Source organism: Calypte anna, chromosome 1 (assembly GCF_003957555.1).
Source record: "Calypte anna isolate BGI_N300 chromosome 1, bCalAnn1_v1.p, whole genome shotgun sequence".
In the NCBI taxonomy this organism is placed as follows: Eukaryota; Metazoa; Chordata; class Aves; order Apodiformes; family Trochilidae; genus Calypte; species Calypte anna.
This window is the reverse complement of record NC_044244.1, coordinates 106,524,062-106,547,186: the sequence shown is the minus strand read 5'-3', so window position 1 is coordinate 106,547,186 and position 23,125 is coordinate 106,524,062. Positions and strand designations below refer to the sequence as shown.

Below are 23,125 nucleotides of genomic sequence, written 5' to 3'. Positions count from 1 at the left end.
ACTGACAAAACTGCAGAGGAAAAATTTTATAGTCTAGATCTTATTCTGCTAGATCGTTTGTCAGTAGATCTGTTGTTTCTAACTACATACATAAAATGTCTTTTGAACCCCATGTTCAAAAGACTAAGGCTGGAAATTGCTGAAGTGGTCTTAGCCTTTCAGCTGGATCAGGTCTCTCTGTACTTCGGGTGCTAACCTACCTATCGGCACATTTAGTTGGCTGAGGTGTCTGAGCAGCTTCCCAGTGCTCTTTAATAATGCTAGGTTTAGATTTACCTGTGCTCGGATTAGGGGGTTCATGAGGCTCCATAAGGCATTGCTTTCTCTTTTGCTCATCCCCTTGATGAGGAAAGCAGGAAGGAGTTTTGAGTTTGAAAGTAAGGCTCTCCAGTTAGTAAAGGCTGCCAGGTGCTCCTTCATGTCTGCGACAATCAAGTAGCATGTGCTTCACTGCTGCTACCTGTACGCTGAGCTGACAGCGCCATGAAAGCTGCCTGTCATCTCCTGTAGTGCCAACAACCACCAGAGGCAGGAGCAGTGTCAGATGCTTCTCTGGTGAGCTCAAGCCCCACGCAGCCATATGATGGATAATGCCTACATTGCTGTTACGGACTGTCATGACTTCAGAAACAGCTTTTTGTCCACATTATCCTTATTTGATGATCTTCAGAGCTTTATTTTGGAAAGGATCATTTGTCTAGCTTGGGCTGTCCATTGTTTTGGTGGAGAGATGGGTTGAACATAATCTGAAGCAAAATACTCTTGTATCCCTAGGCAGTGCCACAAGTTGCCATCAAAACTAGTTTTCTCCTCCAAATGTGCACAATACGGGTGTAGTCTCACTTTCTACACAACCGTGCTACTACTGTTCTAGTATCTTGACAGGAGCTTCTTGTCCTGGTGTAGCCGCGTGTTGGTTTTCTTGATACCTGACTGGAGAAACGCATTCAGGCTGGCTTCAGAACGGACTAAATAAAACATCTAATTATTTTAGCAGGAACACTTCTGTTATTTACTGCCCGAATCGCGGTGGAAGAGCACACAGAGTAGAAGAGCACACAGCACCCTCACCCTTCGGAGGACGGAGGAAATGGCGGCGTCGCGGTACCTCAGCACCGCCCAGAGGCGGAGCTTAGGCTTTTTCGCGCCCAGCCGGGACAGAAGCTCCCGCCGGGTGTCTTCGCTCCGCTCTGCGCCGGTCCGCCATGGCCACCTCAGCCATACCCGGCTACTCTCCCGGCTTCAAGAAGCCGCCGGCCACGCTGCGGCTGAAGCGCAAGCGGCTGCGGAGGAGCGATCACGCAGTCGCCTCCGCTCCTCCCGCGGCCTGCGGCGCGGCCCCGCGGGCCCCGTCCGCCCTCGCCCGCCGCAACCCCTTCTCCAGCCTGGACAACGCGCCCCGGGCAGCCGGCACCACCCGGACACGGGAGCGGCAGGACCTGCGGCCACCGCCACCCGCCCAAGGGTCCCCCTCGGCAGCTCCTTTCTGGCAGGTAGGGCCGAGCGACGGCTCCCCCCTGGCGAGGTGTGGTCGGAGAGGTGGAGGGAGCAATGGGAAGGGCCCCTGGGCGGAGAAGGGGGCTCTGCGCCGGCAGCCATCGCCTTCAGCCGACCCGGAACCCCTTCCCCCTGAACAGTCCGAGCCCCGGGGGGTACGCAAATGGAAACCGAGCTATAGCACTTCACTGCGTGCAGCATTTATGAGAGTAGTATCACTCTGGAAATTCCGCTGCAAGGGCTTTTTAAATTTTTGTTTGTTTGTTTTTAATATCAACACGGTCCCTATTTTGCGATGAATCTCACGCTGCTTTTCCCTTCAGCTTTTGGAGCCTGTTAGTGAAGATAAGCCTGTCAGGAGAGAAGAGCCCTCTGAAAGAATCGACATCCGCACCCTGACTGATGTATGAAATTGTATTGTTTCTGAAATGTTCTCAACTGTTCTCAGTTCACAAAAAACCCCAACAAAAACCAGCTGAAACTGCTTAATACTTGGTTGTTCATCTCTGTATCACATGATGTATTAATATGTCAGTTTTCAAGCAAATTTCTTAAATTTCCTTAACGTTTACCATTAGGTGACAGTCCTCTAAAAGCCAGCCTTCGGCCTGACATCATTACTATTATAATTCTAGTGGGCAGTAGTGTTGTCTTCCAGTTTTATTATCATGGTTACTTTAATCGTTCTGTTTCTTAGTTTTTTATTTTGTTGAGGTAAGGATGTTCTTCAAACTGACACATTATCTGCAGGCTTTTATTCAGCTACAGAAAGGGGACAAAAAACTTCACTAGGCTTATAGGAAAAAGAGTATACCTGAAAATCAGTCCTTGAGACAGATTTTTAAGCAGATAATATTTAGTGGTTTTATAGGTTCAGAAACTTAAGATCACACTAACTTAGCAGTATAGAGAAATTCCCTCTCAAACAGAACAAGCTGTCCTAGAACTTCCTAGTGGGGATTTTTTTGCATCCTCTAGGGAGAGGCTAGAACCAGGAGAGGATGAAATGAAATGTTTTGGCATGAAATTCATGTCATAAATTTCAAGCTAAATTTTCTTTATTCAAACATTTATCTTTTTATCTCTTTCTAGTTTATGACTTTTGGAAGGAGTCCTGTGAATGAAAACATCCTGTATTTTTTTAAGCAGTATAATGCCACAGTTCTATTAGAATCTGTTACTGACTAAAATAATCAGTTAAGCATAAACTGTGACTTTAATTGGCCTCTGAACAGTCAAATTCTCTGTAACTTGCAGACAGCTCTTCTGGACTTTAAAAGATTATTTTAAATTATATCTCTTAACCAAATGCAACTAATACCTTTGGATCAAAGTGAGCATTTTTGCTGTTGCACTGAATTGGACAAGAACAGGCAGGAGAATGATGGATTTAACTTTTTATAGGCTGCTAAACAAGATGTTACAGGTAATAGCCATAGTCCAGTATTTGGTCTGCCTGCCAAGAAAAGTATAGTAAATTAACACAGAAGGAGACCTAACCATGCGAAAATATAAATAGGTAGCTATATAGTTGTGGGGTGGTTTTTATTTTGTTATGGGGTTTTTTTGTGCTGGGTTGTTTAAAATTTCTGTGAGTTAACTGATTCTGTTTCTGTTTTGTAAGGAACTTCATTTACCTGTTGCTGTACCCGAAGTTTCCTCTTCACCAAGACATGAATTTCCTGCAGACTGGAGTATTAAAACACGACTTCTGTTCATGTCCTCTCAACCTTTTACCTGGGCAGAGCACTTAAAAGCACAGGAGGAAGCTCAAGGATTTGCTCAGCATTGTAGAGCTATAGAAACAAACTTGCCACAGAGCATACAGGTAAAATACCTCAGAGGGTGGCTCATAACTCCAGTTTTAGCCTTTGTACCTTTGTACCTTTCCTTAAACGTGCTGGCAGTGATTGTGTTTTGTTTTGGTCTGGCTTATTTAGGCTCCCAACCTAATACCATCCATGGCTTGTACCCACAGTGAAAAACACTGATAAATAAGTGATCATTTAAATGTAGTTTTGCTGTCCATCATTCTTTGGTATGGCTTGTTTCACAAGCATGGGATTTTATTATTTTTTTTTTTAGTACTTAGTGTAATAAATGCTGCCTTAAGTAAAGTATTACTGTCCTCATAAAATACCTTTTGACATCTAGGAACCAAAACTGTCCACGGAACTGCGTTGTGCCTTCCAACAAAGCCTGGTTTACTGGCTTCACCCTTCACTGCCATGGCTGCAGCTGTTCCCTCGGATTGGAGCAGACAGGAAAATAGCTGGAAAGGCTTGTCCTTGGTCACAGGATGAAGCTCTGCAGCAAGTGCTGATGAGTGACTGGTAAGTGGAACCAAACAGCTGATGTATTTACTACAGTTAAGACAATAGGATTTTAATTAACAGAGAAGTTGTTTCCATTTTTACAAAAGAGCTTTTTGATTTTATTTTTTTTCCCAGCTGTAGAATGCTCATTATTTTGAGGACTGGGCTAGGAGAACAAGTTTAGGACTAAAGCTTAGTCTTAAATTCCCCTCTTCAATCCTAGTTATTGATTTGGGTAGAATTCCATAAATCCTGTTAGCCTTTGATGCTTCATGTAAACCTTCATGCTAGGAAAGCAAGTATGCTGGAGGACCACAGCACTCACAGACAGGCAGGGCTGCAGCTTCATACATGTCACACACATCTGAAAATCTGACTAATCACTCAGTGTGCTGTCAAACCCGTGCAGAGCACACAGACGTCAGTACTACCCAGCCATATCCAGCTTAAATAGTTTAAATAGTGATAATTAATAGTGATGTTTAAATAGTAAAGAATTAACTTCAGGTGATTACAGAAGTTTTATTCTAATTTGCAGGTCTGTAAGCATTACTTCTCTGTACAATCTGCTCAAAGCCAAACTGTGTCCCTACTTCTATGTATGCACCTACCAGTTTACTGTCCTGTTCCGTGCAGCTGGTCTTGCAGGAAGTGATGTTATCACAGCTGAAATTTCTCCCACAACCAGAGGCTTAAGGGAAGCCATGAAAAATGAAGGTAAGATAGAAACAGTCCTATTAGGATTTGAATAACTGGTGAAGTGTATTACAAAATTTGTGTTACAAAACCATTCATTGCTTGCTTTCCTTCTCTGTTCAAGGCATAGAGTTTTCTTTACCTTTGGTAGAAGAAAGTAGAACCAGAAAACAGAATAGCCCTGAAGTGAATTTGGAAGCAGAAGTTTCCAACAGCCTTGAAGTGGGCAACAGCATGGAAGTTGGAGAGTATGTAATGTCTTTTACAATGCCAGAAATCAAGGGTGTTTACAGGCTCCCACACATTCCATTGGGAAAATCTTTGTAGGAAGTCCTGCCCTCCTAACACCGATTCTGTTTCCCAGGGAACCAGCTCCAAGTGATGATGATGATGATGAAGAAAGTTTTTCATGGCTTGAGGAGATGGGAGTCCAAGACAAGGTTAAGAAACCAGATGTGCTTTCTATTAAACTGTATCCTTTCTTTGCACATGAAGATGTGTGACACTGGTAAAACCCTCAGATGTTAGCTTTATAAAAGCTTTTGAAAACTTGCTTCCAGAATTAACCCTCATGTTACTGCATATTAAGAGAGACTCTGCATCTTTTTAGTTTCTTTATGACAAGTGTTTCTAAATGCTCCTCTTCTTGAAGGAAGAGCCATTGTGAATTGTTAATGGAGACTGCAAGATCCACCTGTTAGGTCACAAATAGATTGTGCCACCTTACATATAGGTTAACTGGAAAGACTTCTTTTCTTTTAAAAAAAAAGGGTGTATGTTCACTTGCCAGTAGTGTGCTGTAGCAGGAAGATAGCTGTAAAGCAGCACAGATGTTGGTGAGAACCTGTACATATCTCAGAGGGACCTATTATTTCTTCCTTCCTCTGGTTCCATTTGCACTTGCACTGCTGAGTGCAACTTCCACTTTCTTTCACCCAGGAGGAATCCCATTTCAGTTTCCTGAAATGCCCCACAGCATTCACCATAAGTAGGGACAGTCAGGGGACACACTTCAAAAGCAGACTCCTGATCTGAACTCTGTTAAATACTTGTGCATTTATGTTTTCTTTGAAGCAAAATTAATAGTAAATGTTCCTGACTGCATGATATTCAGTAAACATGACTTCCCACCTGTAAAACTCTGGACCTGGAAAATGTTTTTCATTTTACAACTCCAGTAATGAAATCAGCAGTCTGGTAAATATGTTGTTTAATATTTGAACAACAAATCTGCATCAGTGTAAATCTTGGTGGGTCTCTTGGTTTTGTTTGCTTAAATTACTTGATGGGTCAGAGGGGTTGGGTGTGTCTTCTGGACCTGCACTGCTCTGATTTTTCTTTCATGTATCAATGCTTTTCACTTCCTCGTGGTTTTCCTTTGACTCCAGTAAACAGTCGTAAGGAGAAGCATGAGGTGCAGGTGGATCACAGACCTGAATCCCTTGTGTTAGTGAGAGGAACAAACACATTCACCTTGCTGAACTTCTTGATAAACTGCAAGAGCCTGGTGGCTGTTGCAGGTCCACAAGCAGGGCTTCCACCAACTTTGTTGTCCCCTGTTGCTTTCCGAGGTGGAACAATGCAAATGCTCAAAGTAAGTATTAACACTGTCTCTGTTTTCTAAGAAAAAAAATGTTTCTTTACTTAGGCAACTAGACACAGCCTTTGTATTGTTTCCTTCAGGCACAGCAGATTAGTTTGTGTTGCTATTGCCTGAAGCAGCATTCTGACTGCAGTACAGACCTCCTACATCCTCTCTATCCACAGCAGCTCTGCTGCTAAACTGAAATCCTACTGTTTCCATTCCCACATGCTGATACCTGAGAGGTTAAGCAGACTTCCAGGTACCAAGAGGGTTCTTCAGAGATTCTCCTGAGATCTTGTGAGGTCTCAGCTATCACAGCTGTTGGCAAGAGGGGAGCCTCTGCTTCGTGGATCACCGTTACTGTGCAAAGGTGGTGGATAATAAAGGATAGTTGATCAGTATAGTCATGCAGCCCTCTCCCACTGGAATAGCTCAAGCCTGTTCTGCAGATAACTTTCTTTATGCTGTATAGCATTCCTGTCTGTCACAGTTGTAACAAAGACAGTAATCACAATACTTCTGTATTAAAGAGCGAGTTGACCATATTGAGAACTATTTTGAACTTCTAATGGGACTGTGGTGCTGCAGCTTCAAAGTAAATTAAAATTAGGACTTGATTTTCTGTGTCAGCAACTAATCCTGTGTGCTTCTGTCTGCAGGCTCGGAGTATAAATGCCAAAGCCAGGGTTCACTTGGCATATGAGAATATATTCAGTTTGGAGATTGTGGGCCCTGTCCTGCCTCATTCTCTGCATTCACTGACCATGCTGCTCAAATCTGCACAGAGGGGAGCGTTCTCTGCTGTACTGTACACCCATGAGCCAACTGCTGTATTTAACACTAACCTCAATAATGCAAATCCTGCCTTAAATAAGGTAAGAAAACTAGCAAGAGACAATCCTTCCCGTTAGGAAATAGTATCTTTATTACAAACCTCAGGACACCGAGTGACACAAAACTGTCTCTTAACACATGGGTTTACACCCAGTTACTCAAGATCACCATGTGGCACTCATTTCCCTTGTCATATCCTCAGAAATTAAAAACCAAAAACTAGGTTTTCAAAAGTTTCCAAGGGGTATAGAAGTGAATGTTAAAAAACACAGGTATTTCAAAGTACCTATTCCATGTCTCACTTCTTGATGTGAATTTCTACAGGAAACCATACACAAAGATCTTCCTACGTGTGGACTGCATCCTAAGACTTTGGATCAACTGAGCCAGTGTCCAACATTGGGAAAATCTTCCATCCGATTTCTGGAAATGAAGGATTATGCTTACACCTGGAAGTCCTAGGTGTAATGCTAATTCCATTTAATGGAAATAATGCTCTCTAGCATAGTTGCTGTACTTCATTTGGGTCTACAGGGGCAGCATCTGTGCAGTACCAAGAGGGATACAGTCTAGTTGAACACAACAGACAACCTGCCCATCATCCATATACACCACTTCAGAGGACTTCTAAAGGAAATCATAGAAGAGGCCTTGGACATCTCCCTTTTGTATTTTAGAAGGCTTTTTTTTAAATAAAACTTGATTAAACATCTCTTTTATTGGTCTGAACTGCAATCTGGAAGGTGTAAATTCTTGTAGATGCACATCTTATTCTGAAGGAGAGAATTTCTGCCACTGCTCCATGCAGTTAACTTGTAACCCTTTTGGGTAGTGGAAGTCCCTGGCAAAACCCCTTCAAAGACAGCTTACAGCACCTCACCAGAAGCTTGATAGCTACACCTGGTGTGTTGCACCTCTTGGTTTAGAGTCAGCACTGAACTAACTCCACAGACAGATGGAGTCAGATGGACAGAGTTCAGATTAAAAGGCTGAGTCCTCAGAGTTGCTTGGCAGAGCTGTCTACTTATTTCCATACTCATCTTAAAATGAGCTAGATGGTGAGAAAGCCTTTTGTACCAACTATAACCAGAGTCAGAACAAGTTGGAGCAGTAACTTAGTCACAGCACCTGAAAGAAGGCAGAGAAAAGGAGGCAGCAGGGCTGCTGCTCTGACTGACCATGGCAGCAGCAGCAGAGTCTGTTAACAGGTTTCCTGCCATCTCTGTCCCCTCAAGTAGTCAAAGCTGTTACTTTGGAGCTGTCACCTCTGACACAGCTGTCATGGGATCAGATCCCTGCTGCAGCAGGGAACACTGGGTGGCAGGAGCAACATGTAAGATACTGCCATGTTTGTGTGCTCCTGCAAACCCTCAGACTTGTGGTGTGTTGCACAGGAGGTAAAAGCAGTGCTCACAGCAGGTGGGTGGCTGCCCTCACCTTTAGCACAGTGCTGCTCTGCCCACTGCTGCAGAATCTGCCTTTGGGTGTGGAACAGGAACGTGGGACTGTAGCCAGGTCCTGAGGAATCAACTCATGAACTTAAAAATGAGGGCACTAAACATACCTGCAGATGGAGACGTGCTGAAAGCTTCCTGTGCTTTCCATTGAGTTTAAATGAGGACAGCAAGGGTCTTACCCCAAGAATAGTGTGCGTTCAATGACACTGGAATACTTTGTATTTGTTACTTTTCAGTAACTACTCTTGCACTTCTAAGCCTAGTGGTACAGTGACCAAGACAACATCTAGAAAACCTAGATAATGTGCAAGTCCATCTCTTATGATGGAAAAAAAACATCCTAGAGTATTAAAATACTTGAATAAGTGTCAAATACTCCCATTTCTGGTGGAGTTCAGGGTAGTACAATCCAGTCAATACAAATATATCCAGCTAATAATAATTTATCCAATTAATATAAATTTATCTTTATACTATTTGACAACTACTGAACTCTTTCCCCTTGATGAACGTCAGACACCAAGAGTGAAAATCAGTGCTAACAGCACTGTGGGGAAAAGCAGACTGGGCTTCTGAAGTGGCTGGTGTGTTACTGACATTTCCACTCCTGGTTACTTCCTTAACTAAGAGAGAAACAGGTTAACTCTGACACGGGGCTTTGCAGGCTGCTGTCAAGTAACCATTTACTCAGGGCTGTATCACCAACACTGCTTCTCAGGCAACCACATTCTGGTGCCCTGAAGCAGCTCCCCCTGCTCTCACAGGGCTGAGCCCTTCTAAAAGCTGCCCACAGCCCCAGTTCTGCAAGAGGCAGCACCTTCCCCACAGCTGCTCAAGGCACCGGGCTCCTTACAGAGCATGTCAGCACCAGGTACTGACAGCAGCAGGGAAAAGCAATTGTAACCAAGCCAACCACTGTTCTGGCATGTGGCAGAGTTGTTTCTCAGAAATATAATTCCTGTTAATCTCAGTTTGTTTGCATTTTCACATCTAGTGTGTTAAGAGTTCTGGAGAGACACTAACACCAATTAATAGTTTGCAGCCATTAAAAAAAAAAAAAAAAAATCCATTCTAGTCTAAAACTGTCATTCCAAAAAATTCATTATCACATGCTCTGCACTGTTACCTGAGCTGTAGCTCCTGGTACTGTAAACTGCTGGGGTTTTTTTTGCCTGCCATTTCAGCACCATATTCCAGTTGCTCTGGCATTCAGTGCTGTTCAAGCTCACGTGGGTCCAATGAACTTTTCCTATATAAGCTACAGCATTACACGGCCCAGTCGGCTGCTCTTCCACCTAAAGGTGTTTTTGGTAATATTACTATTATTCCAGACACTTCTTGAGCAGCAAGACTTATTAAGCCCATCCAAACAGGTGATTTTTCATCACAACTCTGATTTGTTTGGGAGAGCTGAAGACTGCAGCAGTTTAGACTTCATGCAGTTCTTGCACTTGAGGAGGCAATTTCTCATCTTCCAAGAAAGATCATCTTCCTGCTCCCCCAGTCCTAGCTAAAAACTACATTAGAAGACTGCCAAGACATTGTCCAGGTAGAAGCTGGCTACAATTTCTCAGGTACCTGCTTCAAAATACTCCTCCCCTGCAAGACAGGGAAGTCAGAAGCACCTTCAGCAAGATTACTTCTAGGTAAATAATTCTGCAGCAAAAAGAAATCCAACAGCCAAAGAGATCATGTTTTCCATCAGCAGGAGTCACAGACTATTCACCTTGAAGACAGCTGAAGTGCTGCATAAATAACCAGGTTCCAAGAAAGTGTTTCCTAGTTGTTCTTTTTAATGTATCACTACTTATCTATTCCTGCATGCAAAGCACACTCAAACCAATTCAAATTTACAAATTTAACAGAAGCACATTGCTGCACTAGCTTTATATTCATATATCATTCTAAAGAACAAGGAATGAAACTGAAACAGAAACCTCAAAATCAAGAAGTGTCATAATTAGGGTATGACAGACCTTAATTTTTTTTTTCAAGTCTTCTTTAAGACCAAAGGTTAAATCTGCACACAGTACCACATCCTGTAAGGCATGAAATCCATGCCTAAATAGTTACTTTTAAATGGAATTTTCAGTGGGACTTAATTTTCTTCTTGCTGCTGTGAGAGAACATGTGTCTTTACATTACACGAGAAATACAGAGCAAAAAAATAAAAAGAACAGAACAAGAGTTGGTATGTTCCCCGTTTTCATACCATACAGCTATGAAACCAGTGCTTACATGGACACCATAGACTAAACAGAATGATCAACATCTCCCATGCCTTAGTGCTAGCAAACCAGATTTTTAAACAAACATCTGCTTAGGAGCTGCTCCCACATCCCAAGTCAATTATCTTCAGTTGTACATCAAAAAGCCAGACTTCAGCTAAGACAGATACAACACCAATTTCTCCCAGACCAGATCTTTCCATTGCTGTACCATTAGATTTACTTTTCTTTACATACACACTTCCATACTAGTTCAGCAAATGAGGCAAGGAGATCTTCAAATATTTAGTCAGAGACTGAAGGCAAAAAGCCAAATGGAAAATTGTTTGAAGACGGCTACATCCAAGAAAATTCAAATTAACTTCAGCATTTCTGTAACACTTTGACAGACTAGTAAAGGGGCTTTATTTCTCACAAGTGTGTGGTGAAGAACCAAATACCATCGGTCTGCTGTACACAATATGAGACACTGATCCTCGTCCCTTTAGGGCAAAGAATGACAACTTATTCCATCACAGTTAGCAGAATACACACAGGTCACCTCCCTTTGTGTAAGAAGTACTAGCAACTCTTCACCTCCACATTCCTACATCCATTGCAAGGGTCATTCACTAGGCCTGAGCACAGCTTTACTGCATGCAAACTGTTTTGCTCCTGTCCCAGGCAAAGCTCTTTTCAGTAGGTAAAACAGAGAGACCACAAAAAGACTTCTCTGAAATAAGCACCTGAACTACTGGAGTCCATAAACCCTGGTGATCTGCTTGTAATTCAGACAAATCTGGCAAGTGGTATATAATGCCCTTTCCAATTCAAAGTGCACATTGCTAAAGTACTAATACTTCTTAAATAAAAAAAAATTTAAAAAAGGAAAAGCTTTCTACATCCTCTCCCTTGTCAAACTGCCAAAACTTTGGATCAGGCTGTCTCCTTGAGGGCAGAGTACTCTATTAAGGGAAAATTGAAGCTCAAGGAGTTAATTTGGTAAAATAGACCAACCAAAAATTAACAGAAATTATTCTGCAACCCTAACAGCTGCTAATAATCGTCATAAAACATACTTTTATACGGTGCATTTCTTAAAAAAGTTCTTTTGGCATACATTTTAATTACTGTTTACTGACCAGTGATTAAGATTATGAACTTGTGCTGCTTTATTGACCAAGTTGGGTACAACAATTTAAGCATCATTCTATCCCCTCCCTCCCCCCCAGATCCAGTTGTAGATTTGTTAAGAGTTTAAAATTCACATTAACCACAAATTCGTACAATCAACATCAGGCAGTGTGCTAATTTGTTTGGAATAGACAATTCCATCATCTCCCTTCTCAGAACATGCAGGGAGGGTCACCTTTACATTGCAAGTCTCATCGGTTCCATTGCTGGCCCCTTCTGCCATCCCTTTTGGAAGCAAGTCTTTTGCCTAATCGTGTGTATGTCCTAAAACTGTATGGGCTGTGTGGCCAGTTGCAGTGCACCACCAAGTTAAACCCCTAAGCAAAATTCCAAGAGAAGGTGCAGTGTTAACGCTGTACAACAGGGCTGCCATCGTGCACCTTCTCACAGGGGTTCCAGCACTGGCCCAGTATCTGTCCAGCAGTACATGCCAGGGTAATCAGCACCTCTGCCTTTCACCAGCTGTTGGCAAAAGGGCAAGAGGAGCTTCACCGAGACTGGGGAAAACTGCAGCATAGTACAAAACAGTATTAAAGTGTTAACATTCCGTACTGAAGAGAAACTGCATGAGTTTTAAAACGAGGGTTTAGATTACTGATGCCTCCAGAGTCTGTCGTCTGATTTAGTCTTTTAAGAAATAATTACATCACTAATGTAAACAATATAAACATACCAAAAACTAAGTATGATTTAAATACATTTTGATGGTACAAAAGAAAAACCTGAAGGTGTCTGTACAGTTTTTACAACGTGGAAATTGCCAATGTATTTACAACATGAAAGGGCAAATACCATTTTTGTGCAGAGTAAAATTATCTGAAATAATGTCAATATAAAAAACAATATCTAGCGGTGTGAGGCACTCCTAAACATGGTGGTATTAACCATGCTTTCCTTTGGTACAAGTCCCATCGCCTGGAGAGCCGCAGTTGCTGCTGTGGCTTTAGCATGCTTCTTGTTAAGGCTGGCAAATGTAGGCCTGTATTCATTTCCATTGACTCTCACCTGTTCATCAGAAAAGAGGAGGAAAAGAGCAAGTGTTAGAGAGTCCCTTCTCACTTCTGTTGCAGGGCAGTGCTACAGAGCTCCTTTAAGCACATTCTCTATGTAATTTCTCTTTAGGTGCAGATGAAATCCCCATCTGGTCTCTAAGCATACATCTTTTCCAAAGTGTAACTGCTAACACAAGATTATTACATGAAAAAAGAAACCCGACATTCTAAGATAACTGAAGAACAAAAATAACGAAATCTTGCTCACTACAAGAATAAGCATTAACACCACACCTGCAAGTAAACAGCAGGAATATGATACCACATAGGTTTATTACTTTAGTAAGAAGTAGAATAGCATGTTTCTTCATGGAATCACAGATTGGTGTGCTTTAGAGAACTGATTTGACCTTTACAGAAACACAAAACTTTGAAATTTAGTATCGAGACACTGCTTAGCAGTCCTCAGCCACATATGAGGTGTCTTTTATACAAATATAAACATGAATTTACATCACCTTTAATAGAGAAACTAACAGTGAACAAGCAAACTCAAACACACCTTAAAGATAAAATGTTTGCGATGGTCAGGCCCACTATCATCCACCAACACAAACTCAGGTGGTGTCCATCTTCTTTTGTTACAAATCTCCATCAATGCAGAAACTGGATGTTTACCTTCAGGATAAAAACGTATTTGGCATTTCAATGCTGCTATCAAAGCAATAATTTTAAGCGAGACTTTTTTTTTTAAGACAAGTAAGAATCTCACCTGAAAGATCCTTCATTACAACATAATGTCCAGATCTCTTTTGTGCCTTCTCTCCCACAGCAACAAGCCCTAAACAAACCACAATACAGTTTACATTTGCGATTTCTACCCAAGTTTTGTATTCTCATCAATAAAGCAGTAACATGTACCACTGGAGATGAAACCTGGAGACACAACACAACTTTCTTTTCAGGAGCTTTTCAAACCTCCCCTTCATCCAGCTTGTTTTCCCCTCCATACAACACATAACATTCTTTTCAGCTGCTTTAGTAAGGCTCTTAACAAGGCTCTTAACAAGGTAGTAAAAAGACTTTGAGTAGTCTTACACAAGTCAGGCAACACCTGGTCTTTCATGCTTGCTTTGGAGAAACACAAGATAGAAACTTAAAATATTTAGTATTTTTGTGCAAGTCAAAAGTCATCCACTACCTTAGCAGTTTGCTTCTAACACACTAAGCATTTTCATTAAACATTCATTAAAAATTGTACCTAATATGTCCTTTTGTAATACAAATAACACAAAGGTGTTCTTATAAAACATGTGCTTGCTTTAATGGTATTCATGCATTTATCTTTTATATGCAAGCTCATAGCCCAGTAACAAGTGATTTCAATCACATCTGGATATAAAGCAGGAAAGCATGCAACTGGACCCCAAGTAAATACAAAAAGCACAAGTTCCAAGAGAAGTCACTGTGAAACACATTAGGTGAACCTTTCTGTTTTTAAAATCTTACAAGAGTAAGACTTCATCCTTATGAAGTGACTCAAGTTTCTTGCCATTTATTTTGCCAGTACCTTAAATGCACACACACACAAAAAAACCTGGTTTTCGAGAACTTCTTGAGCTTCCATCCTTCAATATTACTTTGTTTCTTACCTCAATTTGTTTCTGCTCCTGGCTTTGGTGAAAAAAGACATGGAGGATACTGCAATTGTTCTGAGTTTCTTGAGAATTTTTTTTGTTGGCATTTTGTTTTGCTTCACTTTAAAGGAAAATCCTCTCCTTACCACATTTTCATCCTAATACTTATGCAGCTCCTAAGTAGAGACTTTTCAACTGGCATGAAACCCTCAGAGACAAAAACCACTAAAACAGTGGGGTTTTTTGCTTTTTTTTTTTCCTTACACAATTTTATATCCAAAATAACCCAATCCCTTTTATGCCATTCTCCCCACTGACACTGTGCTGGATTTTCAATCAAGCTGCAACAGGCCCAACAAACTCTGCTGACGGACTGATCTTCTTTGAACATGGAAAACCAACAATTTCTGGCTGACAGCAACGCTCAAGAGAAGTTTGGTTTTAATGCTCTCTTTCAGAGAACTATAGATCTCATTCCATCTCTGGAAAAAACGGTGCCTAAGGGAAAGCTACAGAAAAGGCAGTGAAAATTTTGGTTCACTTCTTCAGTGCGATCTGCTGAGTAACTCATTAGCAAATTGCTTATTCCTGTGTCTAGGAATAGTATTTTACTTGGGGGATAAATTATAAAAGTATGCTTGAAAAACCCCTACAAAGCAAAAACTTCTTGGTTACTTAATAGCAGACAGACTCATTTTCTTTAGTCTCTTCTATAAACCCCTACGGAGAAGTTAAAAAATCATGTAAGCATCAAAGAATACTTCTTGAAGTAGCAATACTTTTTTATAATGCTTGAAGCAGATTTTCAGCTTCTCATCATGAATGTATATAATCACTGTTCAGCTGATTCTTTCTAATGCACGAAACATGCTGCTTCTTCATAATGTAAGCTGTATCCCCATATCACACACTTTGTTGCCTCAACATTAAAAAGCATTCATTACCAAGGCAGAACACCTTCAAGGCAGACCTAAGTACAAAGTAACTAAGTAAAAGCATAAAAATATTTTTCAAGTATTTTCTTGTCAATCACTCTGTTACCAGGTATCTTTTGCTTCCTTATTTCCTTCTTTTTAAACAGAAAGGCTGCACAGAAGAAAAACAGCTGAAAAGCAAGTCTGGTTATTGTTGGTATAAAACAAAGATGCCTGATTATTGTGTTCTATACTGTGAGACTGATGCACTTCTCTATTACTCAAACCTTATTACAGTGCTACAAAGTCTTTAGAATTTAAAAAACAACAGTTATTTTCATAACATAGGCTTGCTTTTTCATTTTCTACCTCTGTGCATTTAATATTTAAATGTCAACACTGTATTTCCACCACTAGCTTGGTTACCAGAGAACCAGTGATTCTGATAGCTAAAGATTCCTCCAACACCAACAGCGTCTCTGCAAATCAACTTCACAGTATTTGTGTTTATATGCTTTGTTTTCCTCTGAGCTCAGTTGCATGCATTAACAAAAACTAACACAAACCTGTAATTCAAAACATTCTCATAATTTAATATTACATGTGTTCTGTTTAACATACTAAATGTTCCTATTTTTAAAAAATATTTATGAGAACCATAGTAGGAATTTGTTTACCTGTCACTACTAAATTTGTTAACATGCATATTAGAACAATTAAGTCATCAATACTGCTTGACTGCTGAAGTTCTGCTTCTTGTATTTAAAACGCTTAGAACTTGGATACATATTTCAGATGGAAATTTTTCATTAAAATTTCACTCTGAAAACAGAACCCTTGCTGAATATGCTGGCAAGATGGCCAACCACATAAGCCATGCTGCCAGCTTAAGCATCAGCATGCTGTCTGTACATGAAGGGATGGCTCTTTTGAATCAAATGAGACAAAGTGCAGCAATTCTCCATCTGTGGCCATGGACTACATAAAGGAAGAACAATCAGGGGAACATAACTGTAGTGAAGCAGCAGCTCGAACTAGGGAGATGGAACAGCAGGGAGATAAGGACAAAAAAGGATACAGAATCCATCTGGAAGATCTAGACACATGAGTTTGACAGCCTATTCATGTTAGGACTTCAGCTAAAAGGCAGCAGTAACTCAACTGTGTAGCTCCCACCTCTGTCCTTCACCCCAGTTTAAAACTAACCAAACTACCCCATCTTCCATCCTGCCCCATTCCTGCTTGAGCTACTTTCTCCAGCCCAACTACGGTGGCTTTTCCACAATTTATTTCCCTTCCTGTGCCTTCTTCATACATCTAAATGAAGAACATCCCTGATTCAAGAACCACTGAGAAGCACTTTTTTAAAATGGAAGATGGAGATTATGGGAAGTTAAAGAACACCTGGAAGAGCTTACAGGCATAAAGACAAAGCCTATACATAAAATCCAGGGCTTGAAAACCTAGTACCAAAATCATCTACATCATCTACATCTACATCATTAATTTTTACACTGAAGCTATATCCAGTAACAGCATGCTGCTTCCAAGTTATTTTGTTTATCTCCAAACCAGGCATAAGATGTTTATACTGCCATAAGACATTGAAGGAAGGGCTTACCTTTTCGATCTGTCTTAAAATCGACCATTATAGGCTCAACACTGCCTTCTTTGTTTTTTCCAAGCCCTTCTCCTTCTCTCCAGCCCATTTTTCTCATCAGTTGAGCTCCCATTCCTCCAGTTACAGGGGCTGCTCTTAAGAACTGATCCTATCCAGAAAAAGAAAAGTAAAACAAGTCCTAAAGTTAGCAATGAGATTTCAAAAAATAAGGGGGAGCTTCCAAAAAATGTTTCTAACAACTTTTCACAGACTCAATTAAAAAAAATTATACCTTAGCTTTGTATACATTAACATCTTGTAATAAACCAGAATTCACGGAGACACACGAGACACAACTCAGTATTTTCAAAAAAAGAACAACTTAAGAAAATTCTAATGCAATCCAAAAGTGGCAAGTGACCCATTTCAGACATGTATTTAATAAAATGATAACCGTCCATTTTTAAACACACTACTTTGGTTCCAATGCATCTCTTCTCATCTTGTGAAAGGAGGCAGTGTTAACTGTTTAACTGGCAACATGAGTGCCAAGTGTACCTAGTTGTTGAACAAAATACAAGCACATTTAGTAATGACATTCACAGTGTTTACGCATACTCTAAATATATATATATATATTAAAAAAAAAAGTTTCCCCTTTTTATTATACAGCAGTTGCACATTCAAGTTCTACTCTGAAAATCCACATGAAACATACAGGTTTCTCTTTCTTTTTTTTTAAAGGAAAAAGAGGCGCTTAGCCACACAGTTTAGCAGCAGTAGTCTTCACATTCTTTCAAATCATCATTAACATAATAGCTGTTAAATGGTGAAAGCTTATAAACAGAAATTTTAAAAATCTGTTTTGATGTAAAGAACTTTAAAAACTCCTTAAATGTTTACGTACCTAGGCCTCGATGGCCGCAGTGTTGTGAATAGTAGGGCTGGCATTGACCGTGGCAAGAAGGCAGCTACAAGGATTTGACCCTGAAACAAGTTTCCATATAGAGGGGTGAAAGTTCACAGGTTATTCTGTGAACTATCATCTCTCTTCTGCCCCCCCCGCTGACCCAAGTAAGTAAGTCAATCATTTCCATCACAGCAAAAGACTGCCTGCCTTAAAATATACAAGTTTACACATCGGCACTGGTAAGTCCATCGGTTATTCTGCATAGTAGGTTAGATGATACAATGCCTAGTATTTTTGTGGAAACTTTTACTTCCTATCAAAGCAACTTAATAGACCAATTTTTTAAAAAAAATTTTTTTTTTTTAATTTGGCTTGCAAAAGTAAGCATTTCCTAGATTTGGACAAAGGACTGATAGGTCCTTGGTTTCGATTTGTACGTAAACAAAACCAGAAGTCTTACTTTTGCAGAGACTAAGGATAATGTATTTTTAGGGGGATTTCAAATTGGCAACTGACACACACTGATGATGCGTGTGTGTGTGTTATCCCCCACTATACATGGAGTTAAAAAATAAAATAAAAATTAAAAAAAAAAACCCTGAAGATTGTGGTAGGACTTCTCCAAATATTCACCTTATAAGCAGTAAATATCTATCAATCATGCAACTGGATGCTGCATTAAATAACAAAGTGTTCTCATGGAAGCATAGGGAGGCTGAGTGCACCTTTCCAGTTTAAGTTTGTTCTGACTGGTGCAGACCATGCAGTGTGTGTACACAGTGACAATCAGTTCCTTTGATGCAAACTGCCTCAATCTATACACCTAGAATGGCTTTTACTTACTTCCATTTTCATCCTTCCCTCTCTTTTCCAGGAACCTCTCATAAGAAAAGGGCAACCATGCCGAGAATGATACAAACCCCAGTCAATGTCACCCTGGGTTCCGAGTCCTCTTTTGTACCTGCTTTGCAATGATAGAATTTTCAATATAAACATCTGTTTCATTATCACCAGCATGTATTCAGTTCACAAATGTTAGCTTTCTCATCACACCTGCAATGTACTCATGTGGTATATAGGATGACACAGAAAGGAAACAACTGAATCAAAATACGTAGTTAAAAATCAAAGCTCAGAGTTCCTATATACTAGAGCCTGAAAAAAAAAACCTAACACTAAAAATAAAGTGTTCTAAACACTAAATAAAGAATTCTAAATTCCAAAATCTGTGAATTTAGAATCCTTTTGTGGTTTGATGGTTTTTTTGTTTGGTTGGTTGGGTCTTTTTGTTTGTTCTGGTTTTGTTTCTGTTGGGTTTTTCCCTCAGTTTTTTTTCCCTTTTTTTAAAAATAATAAATTGAATGTAACTACCTAGTTTCACCTGTGCAATTATAGCCTCTTTAGCTATTTTTTATAATTGAATGACAGACAACTTTGCTCAGCCCATGACTTTGAGTATGGGTAAAAACTAATACTGTGTTTATAATTACATTTGAAAATGTAAAAATAGTGGAAACACTAGCAAGAATTAGGGAACCAAGATACAAATTTCTTTTCAGGTTTAAAAATCATAGAAGGCAAAGTCTCATAAAACTGTTCAGCAGCTAGATACCCTTGCAGATCTGGCCTGTGAGGAGGAGACATCAAATTGGAGAATATGTAATACAATAAATATGCAGTTTTTAAAGTATTTGGTTACTGCTGCAGGAATTAACCAATCATTTAGAAAATAACTTTTTGCATTCACTTATCCAAAATTGAATTAATCGACATGGAAATGTAAAATAATTTTTCTCTTTGAGTTCTGAATTCCATGAAAGGCCATCGGAATAAAGCATGCTTCCACTCTGCCAGCAGATGGAGACAACTAATAAGCCATATTCTTGTGCTGACATCTTTTCTTTTAACAGAATGCTACACAGCAAAACCTGATCACTTTTTGGACAATTTTAATTAAAGCTATTATTCATTTAAAGCTATGTTAGGACAAATTTTGGGGGACATGAGTGACTGATTTAGCATTTAAGGGCTAAAACAAGAAAAAAAAAAAAATCACACCTGAAAGATTAATTTCAAGGTTTTTTGCAGAAACACAATAAGTACTGGACAGTCACCATTGTTTATCTGCCAACAACAGTCTTTGGGAAAAGGACACTATACAACATTGAAGCAAACAATTTCTAAATCAGCATCTGCAACATCCAAAATATTCCATCTGTAATTATTTGAAAGATCTTAAAAATACATCAATTGTTTCTGCTCTCTGAAAATACCCATTCCTTCTCACAATGCTGACATGGCTCTAAAGCATAAGTTCTGTCAGAAGGAAGGCTTATTTCTTTTGAGCAATAGTTCATTAATCAAAAGTTAACAAAGCCTTTTAAAGGCCCCAGGTGGTCAGTTTTGGCCACAGGAAGCACAATGGGCTGTCTTAAAGATTATTCTAAGACTAACTCTGAAGAATTTGAGTCAAGTATGAGGAACAAGCATCTATCTTTGGCAAAAGACTGCATTAAATCAGCTGGCACTTCTAGCAGCCGCCACAATCTTTCCCAAATACAGGAGAGGGAGAATATCTTCCTGAAGAATCTCATCAAATGCCTTACAAAACTATGCTCACAATAAGCTTCAGGATTTCCGTTCACAGCTTTTTTTATGCAGTTCATAGGAAAAAACCTGATAGCTGCTTAGAAAAACAAAAACACATTTTGAGGACTGAACAGGACATCTGTCCAATATATGTAATTAATATATAGTTGAACTGCCTTGCCATATGGTTTCCTTTTCACATAAGGCAATAGGAATACAAATATTTTGATAAATGCCCTTGTTAGAACATCCACAGTCCTTGTCCAAGTGACAATCACAAGACAAATCACAATTTGCCTCCATTGTTAGCTTGAGTTTTACTCATGGGCTATGGCTGTGGAAGAATGGAAAGAATGCTTTAACTTTTCAGAACTTGCTATACAAAGCAAAGCATTATTAACAGCTACACTAAAACTGTGTGGCATTATTTAGCACAGCTGAATGAAACAGATCCCAAGAATTATCCTGCACACATAAAATGCTGCAAAAACCTTGTTTTGGAGAGCAAGTTTAGACTGTAGAATTAAACTGATAAATCCAGAAACAACTGGTGAGTCTGGGAAAGTCTGAGTAAGTAGACCTCAGCAGAATTTGCTTGGAAAAAAAGTTTGATTTGACATTTACTCAGAAGTTGTTAACTGTTGTTACTGTATTTGTAAAAAAAAAAAAAAAAAAAAAAAAAAAAAAGAATGAAAAGAAAAAAAAGAAACAATCACCACAACAAGTAAATCATATTTGTGAACTGATTACATCACTGATTAGATAAACTGAAACAGAAACCACTTTTCAAAAAGAAAAATAATATTGTTCATAAATCTAACAACATATGATTCTTTTATGAATACTGCTCGGAACCCTATGCATGAACATCATGAATTAGCACATTACTTGGAAAAAACCACCATACTTCTAACTGGTATGTCGATCATTCATGTATGCCACGTTAACCACTTCAGTACCTAATTCCCTCAAAACTTTATTGATAAAATTGAAATTGCAGGCATATTTTGGTTTGAGTACATATTACCTCTCCAGAGTCATTTTTAAAGTACAAAAAAAGCTGAAATCCAAGAAATGCAAAGTGAAGACATTGCTTATCAAACAAGCTTCCCAAGTACTTCAATTTTTGCCCCTTTCTGATACTACTCTTTAGTTTTGTTTCATCTACCTAGTTTTGTGATTACCTCTGTCAAGCACAATGTTCTAAGTCTCTGTTTAATGACAGACAAAAAACTAGCTGACATGGGCTTTGTTTCTGCCGAACAGTGCACGTCCTCAAGTCCTCTTTTGGCAATTGCTTACGGCAACCTCCCAAGCAAAATGCCTGCAGTAAACATCTTCAGTCAGAAACATGCACTAAGGTACACACATACAGCATACCCCAAGACCCTCCACAGCCCTACTACTAGATGAAAAATTTAAAAATACTAGTTTTATTTAATGTTAAAATGCATTTTCTTACAACAAAAAAGGGAGTAAGAGTCTGATTTCTCAGTGCTACACTGCATAACTAACAGGAACCAAGTTACACTACTTCAAGCGTCTAAATAAAACACAATCTCTACTTTGCATTTCATGGTTGGTTTGCATTCATGTCACTGAGAAAGATAACATGCATTCATAACCCATTATCCCTACTTTACTTTTTTTTCTGTGAAATCATCCTCTAAACACAGGATGAGACTCCACATTAAGTTCATCAAATATAAGTTTTGTGAAGGCTTTCACAGGCCCCACCACCTCTAGAAAACACAGGGTGAGTCTTGTGTAGCCTCTAATGCATTCTGTAGAGGTAGCATGACTGTAACTACTTGTCATCTCATGAGTTTGATGGCAATGTGAGTGCGAACATGGAACCTGGGAAGAGCAAAAGAAGTCAAGCTGAGGAATGCCAGAGCAGGAGAGAGGACTGAGTCCTTATCTTCTTCACCCAACAACTCTTCTTGATTCCAGTAGCAGCCTCCTTTCTGACAAACTACAGAGTGTTTGCTAGGGAGGACGCCTGCTACTGCAAACCACTAGGTCTTTATAGCTACAGGAAAGACAGAAGTGCTTCTACTGATTGCTTTCATTTCTAAATTCAATGAAATGTTTAAATATGCTTCTGTTCCTCACAGCAATCATGTCTACAAGCTAGAAACCAGTCTCACCTCTCATTTTCTCCCTACAGTTTTTTTGTTGTTTCATGTTTTTTTGAAAGCAGATCAGAGTGAAGTTAAAGACAGAAGGAAAACACAGGTGCCTTCTTCACTTAATTTTTGTAAGCAGACACTCCTGGTACTGTAAGGCACAGAAGACCATCATGGAACCTCTCGGAATGAAAGCAGGATGAGAAGAGGAGGCTTGGGAAAGAGATGATCAGAGATCCTTCCTTCCTCTTGCCTTGGGAACCCTCTCAAGGCATACAGAAAGGGAGAACCCTCCTAGGCTTGCTAATCTCTTTCACAAGTCTGATGCTGGAAAAGCTCTCCTTTTCTCACCAATATACGCTGCTAAGAGTTTTAGAAGTTCCTCTGCCAGGCCCAATTACTGTAATAATTAAAGCCAATGCTTTGTAATAATCTCAAAAGTTAATAACTGGTAAATATTAGACTTTATCATCTATGCTCTGCATTGTATTAATACTGAGAAGAGCCCAAGAGATTCCCATCCAGCAGGTAACTCAAATCCCTTGCCAGCTCTCCGTATCGCCTGGCTA

At 39.7% G+C, this 23,125-nt stretch overlaps 2 protein-coding genes across 9 annotated transcripts in view; one reads left to right on the top strand and one right to left on the bottom strand.

Moving 5' to 3' along the window:
• The first annotated feature begins 1,022 nt into the window (after nucleotides 1–1,022).
• On the top strand, nucleotides 1,023–7,639 carry DONSON (downstream neighbor of SON). The gene is made up of 10 exons (XM_030457158.1): nucleotides 1,023–1,493; nucleotides 1,821–1,901; nucleotides 3,122–3,325; nucleotides 3,652–3,830; nucleotides 4,351–4,529; nucleotides 4,633–4,756; nucleotides 4,873–4,980; nucleotides 5,904–6,102; nucleotides 6,753–6,968; nucleotides 7,252–7,639. Exons 1-10 carry the CDS (start codon nucleotides 1,206–1,208, stop codon nucleotides 7,387–7,389), a joined length of 1,716 nt encoding a protein of 571 aa, XP_030313018.1. The 5' UTR covers nucleotides 1,023–1,205; the 3' UTR covers nucleotides 7,390–7,639.
• Nucleotides 7,640–10,158: 2,519 nt separating this feature from the next.
• The window catches only part of SON (SON DNA binding protein), a 38,659-nt gene continuing 25,692 nt past the window's right edge, over nucleotides 10,159–23,125 (bottom strand). For 4 of the 8 annotated variants that reach the window (XM_030469575.1, XM_030469576.1, XM_030469570.1 and 1 more), the window contains 4 exons: nucleotides 16,950–17,097; nucleotides 13,550–13,618; nucleotides 13,340–13,455; nucleotides 10,159–12,790 (listed from right to left, as the gene is read on the bottom strand). In XM_030469575.1, the coding sequence (XP_030325435.1) occupies nucleotides 12,632–12,790; nucleotides 13,340–13,455; nucleotides 13,550–13,618; nucleotides 16,950–17,097 (492 nt within the window). In that variant the 3' untranslated portion in view covers nucleotides 10,159–12,631. Of the gene's footprint in view, nucleotides 12,791–13,339; nucleotides 13,456–13,549; nucleotides 13,619–16,949; nucleotides 17,098–17,835; nucleotides 17,916–18,436; nucleotides 18,803–23,125 lie in introns of those variants that run through there. The other 4 variants (XR_003988996.1, XR_003988997.1, XR_003988998.1 and 1 more) reach the window with 4 other exon arrangements.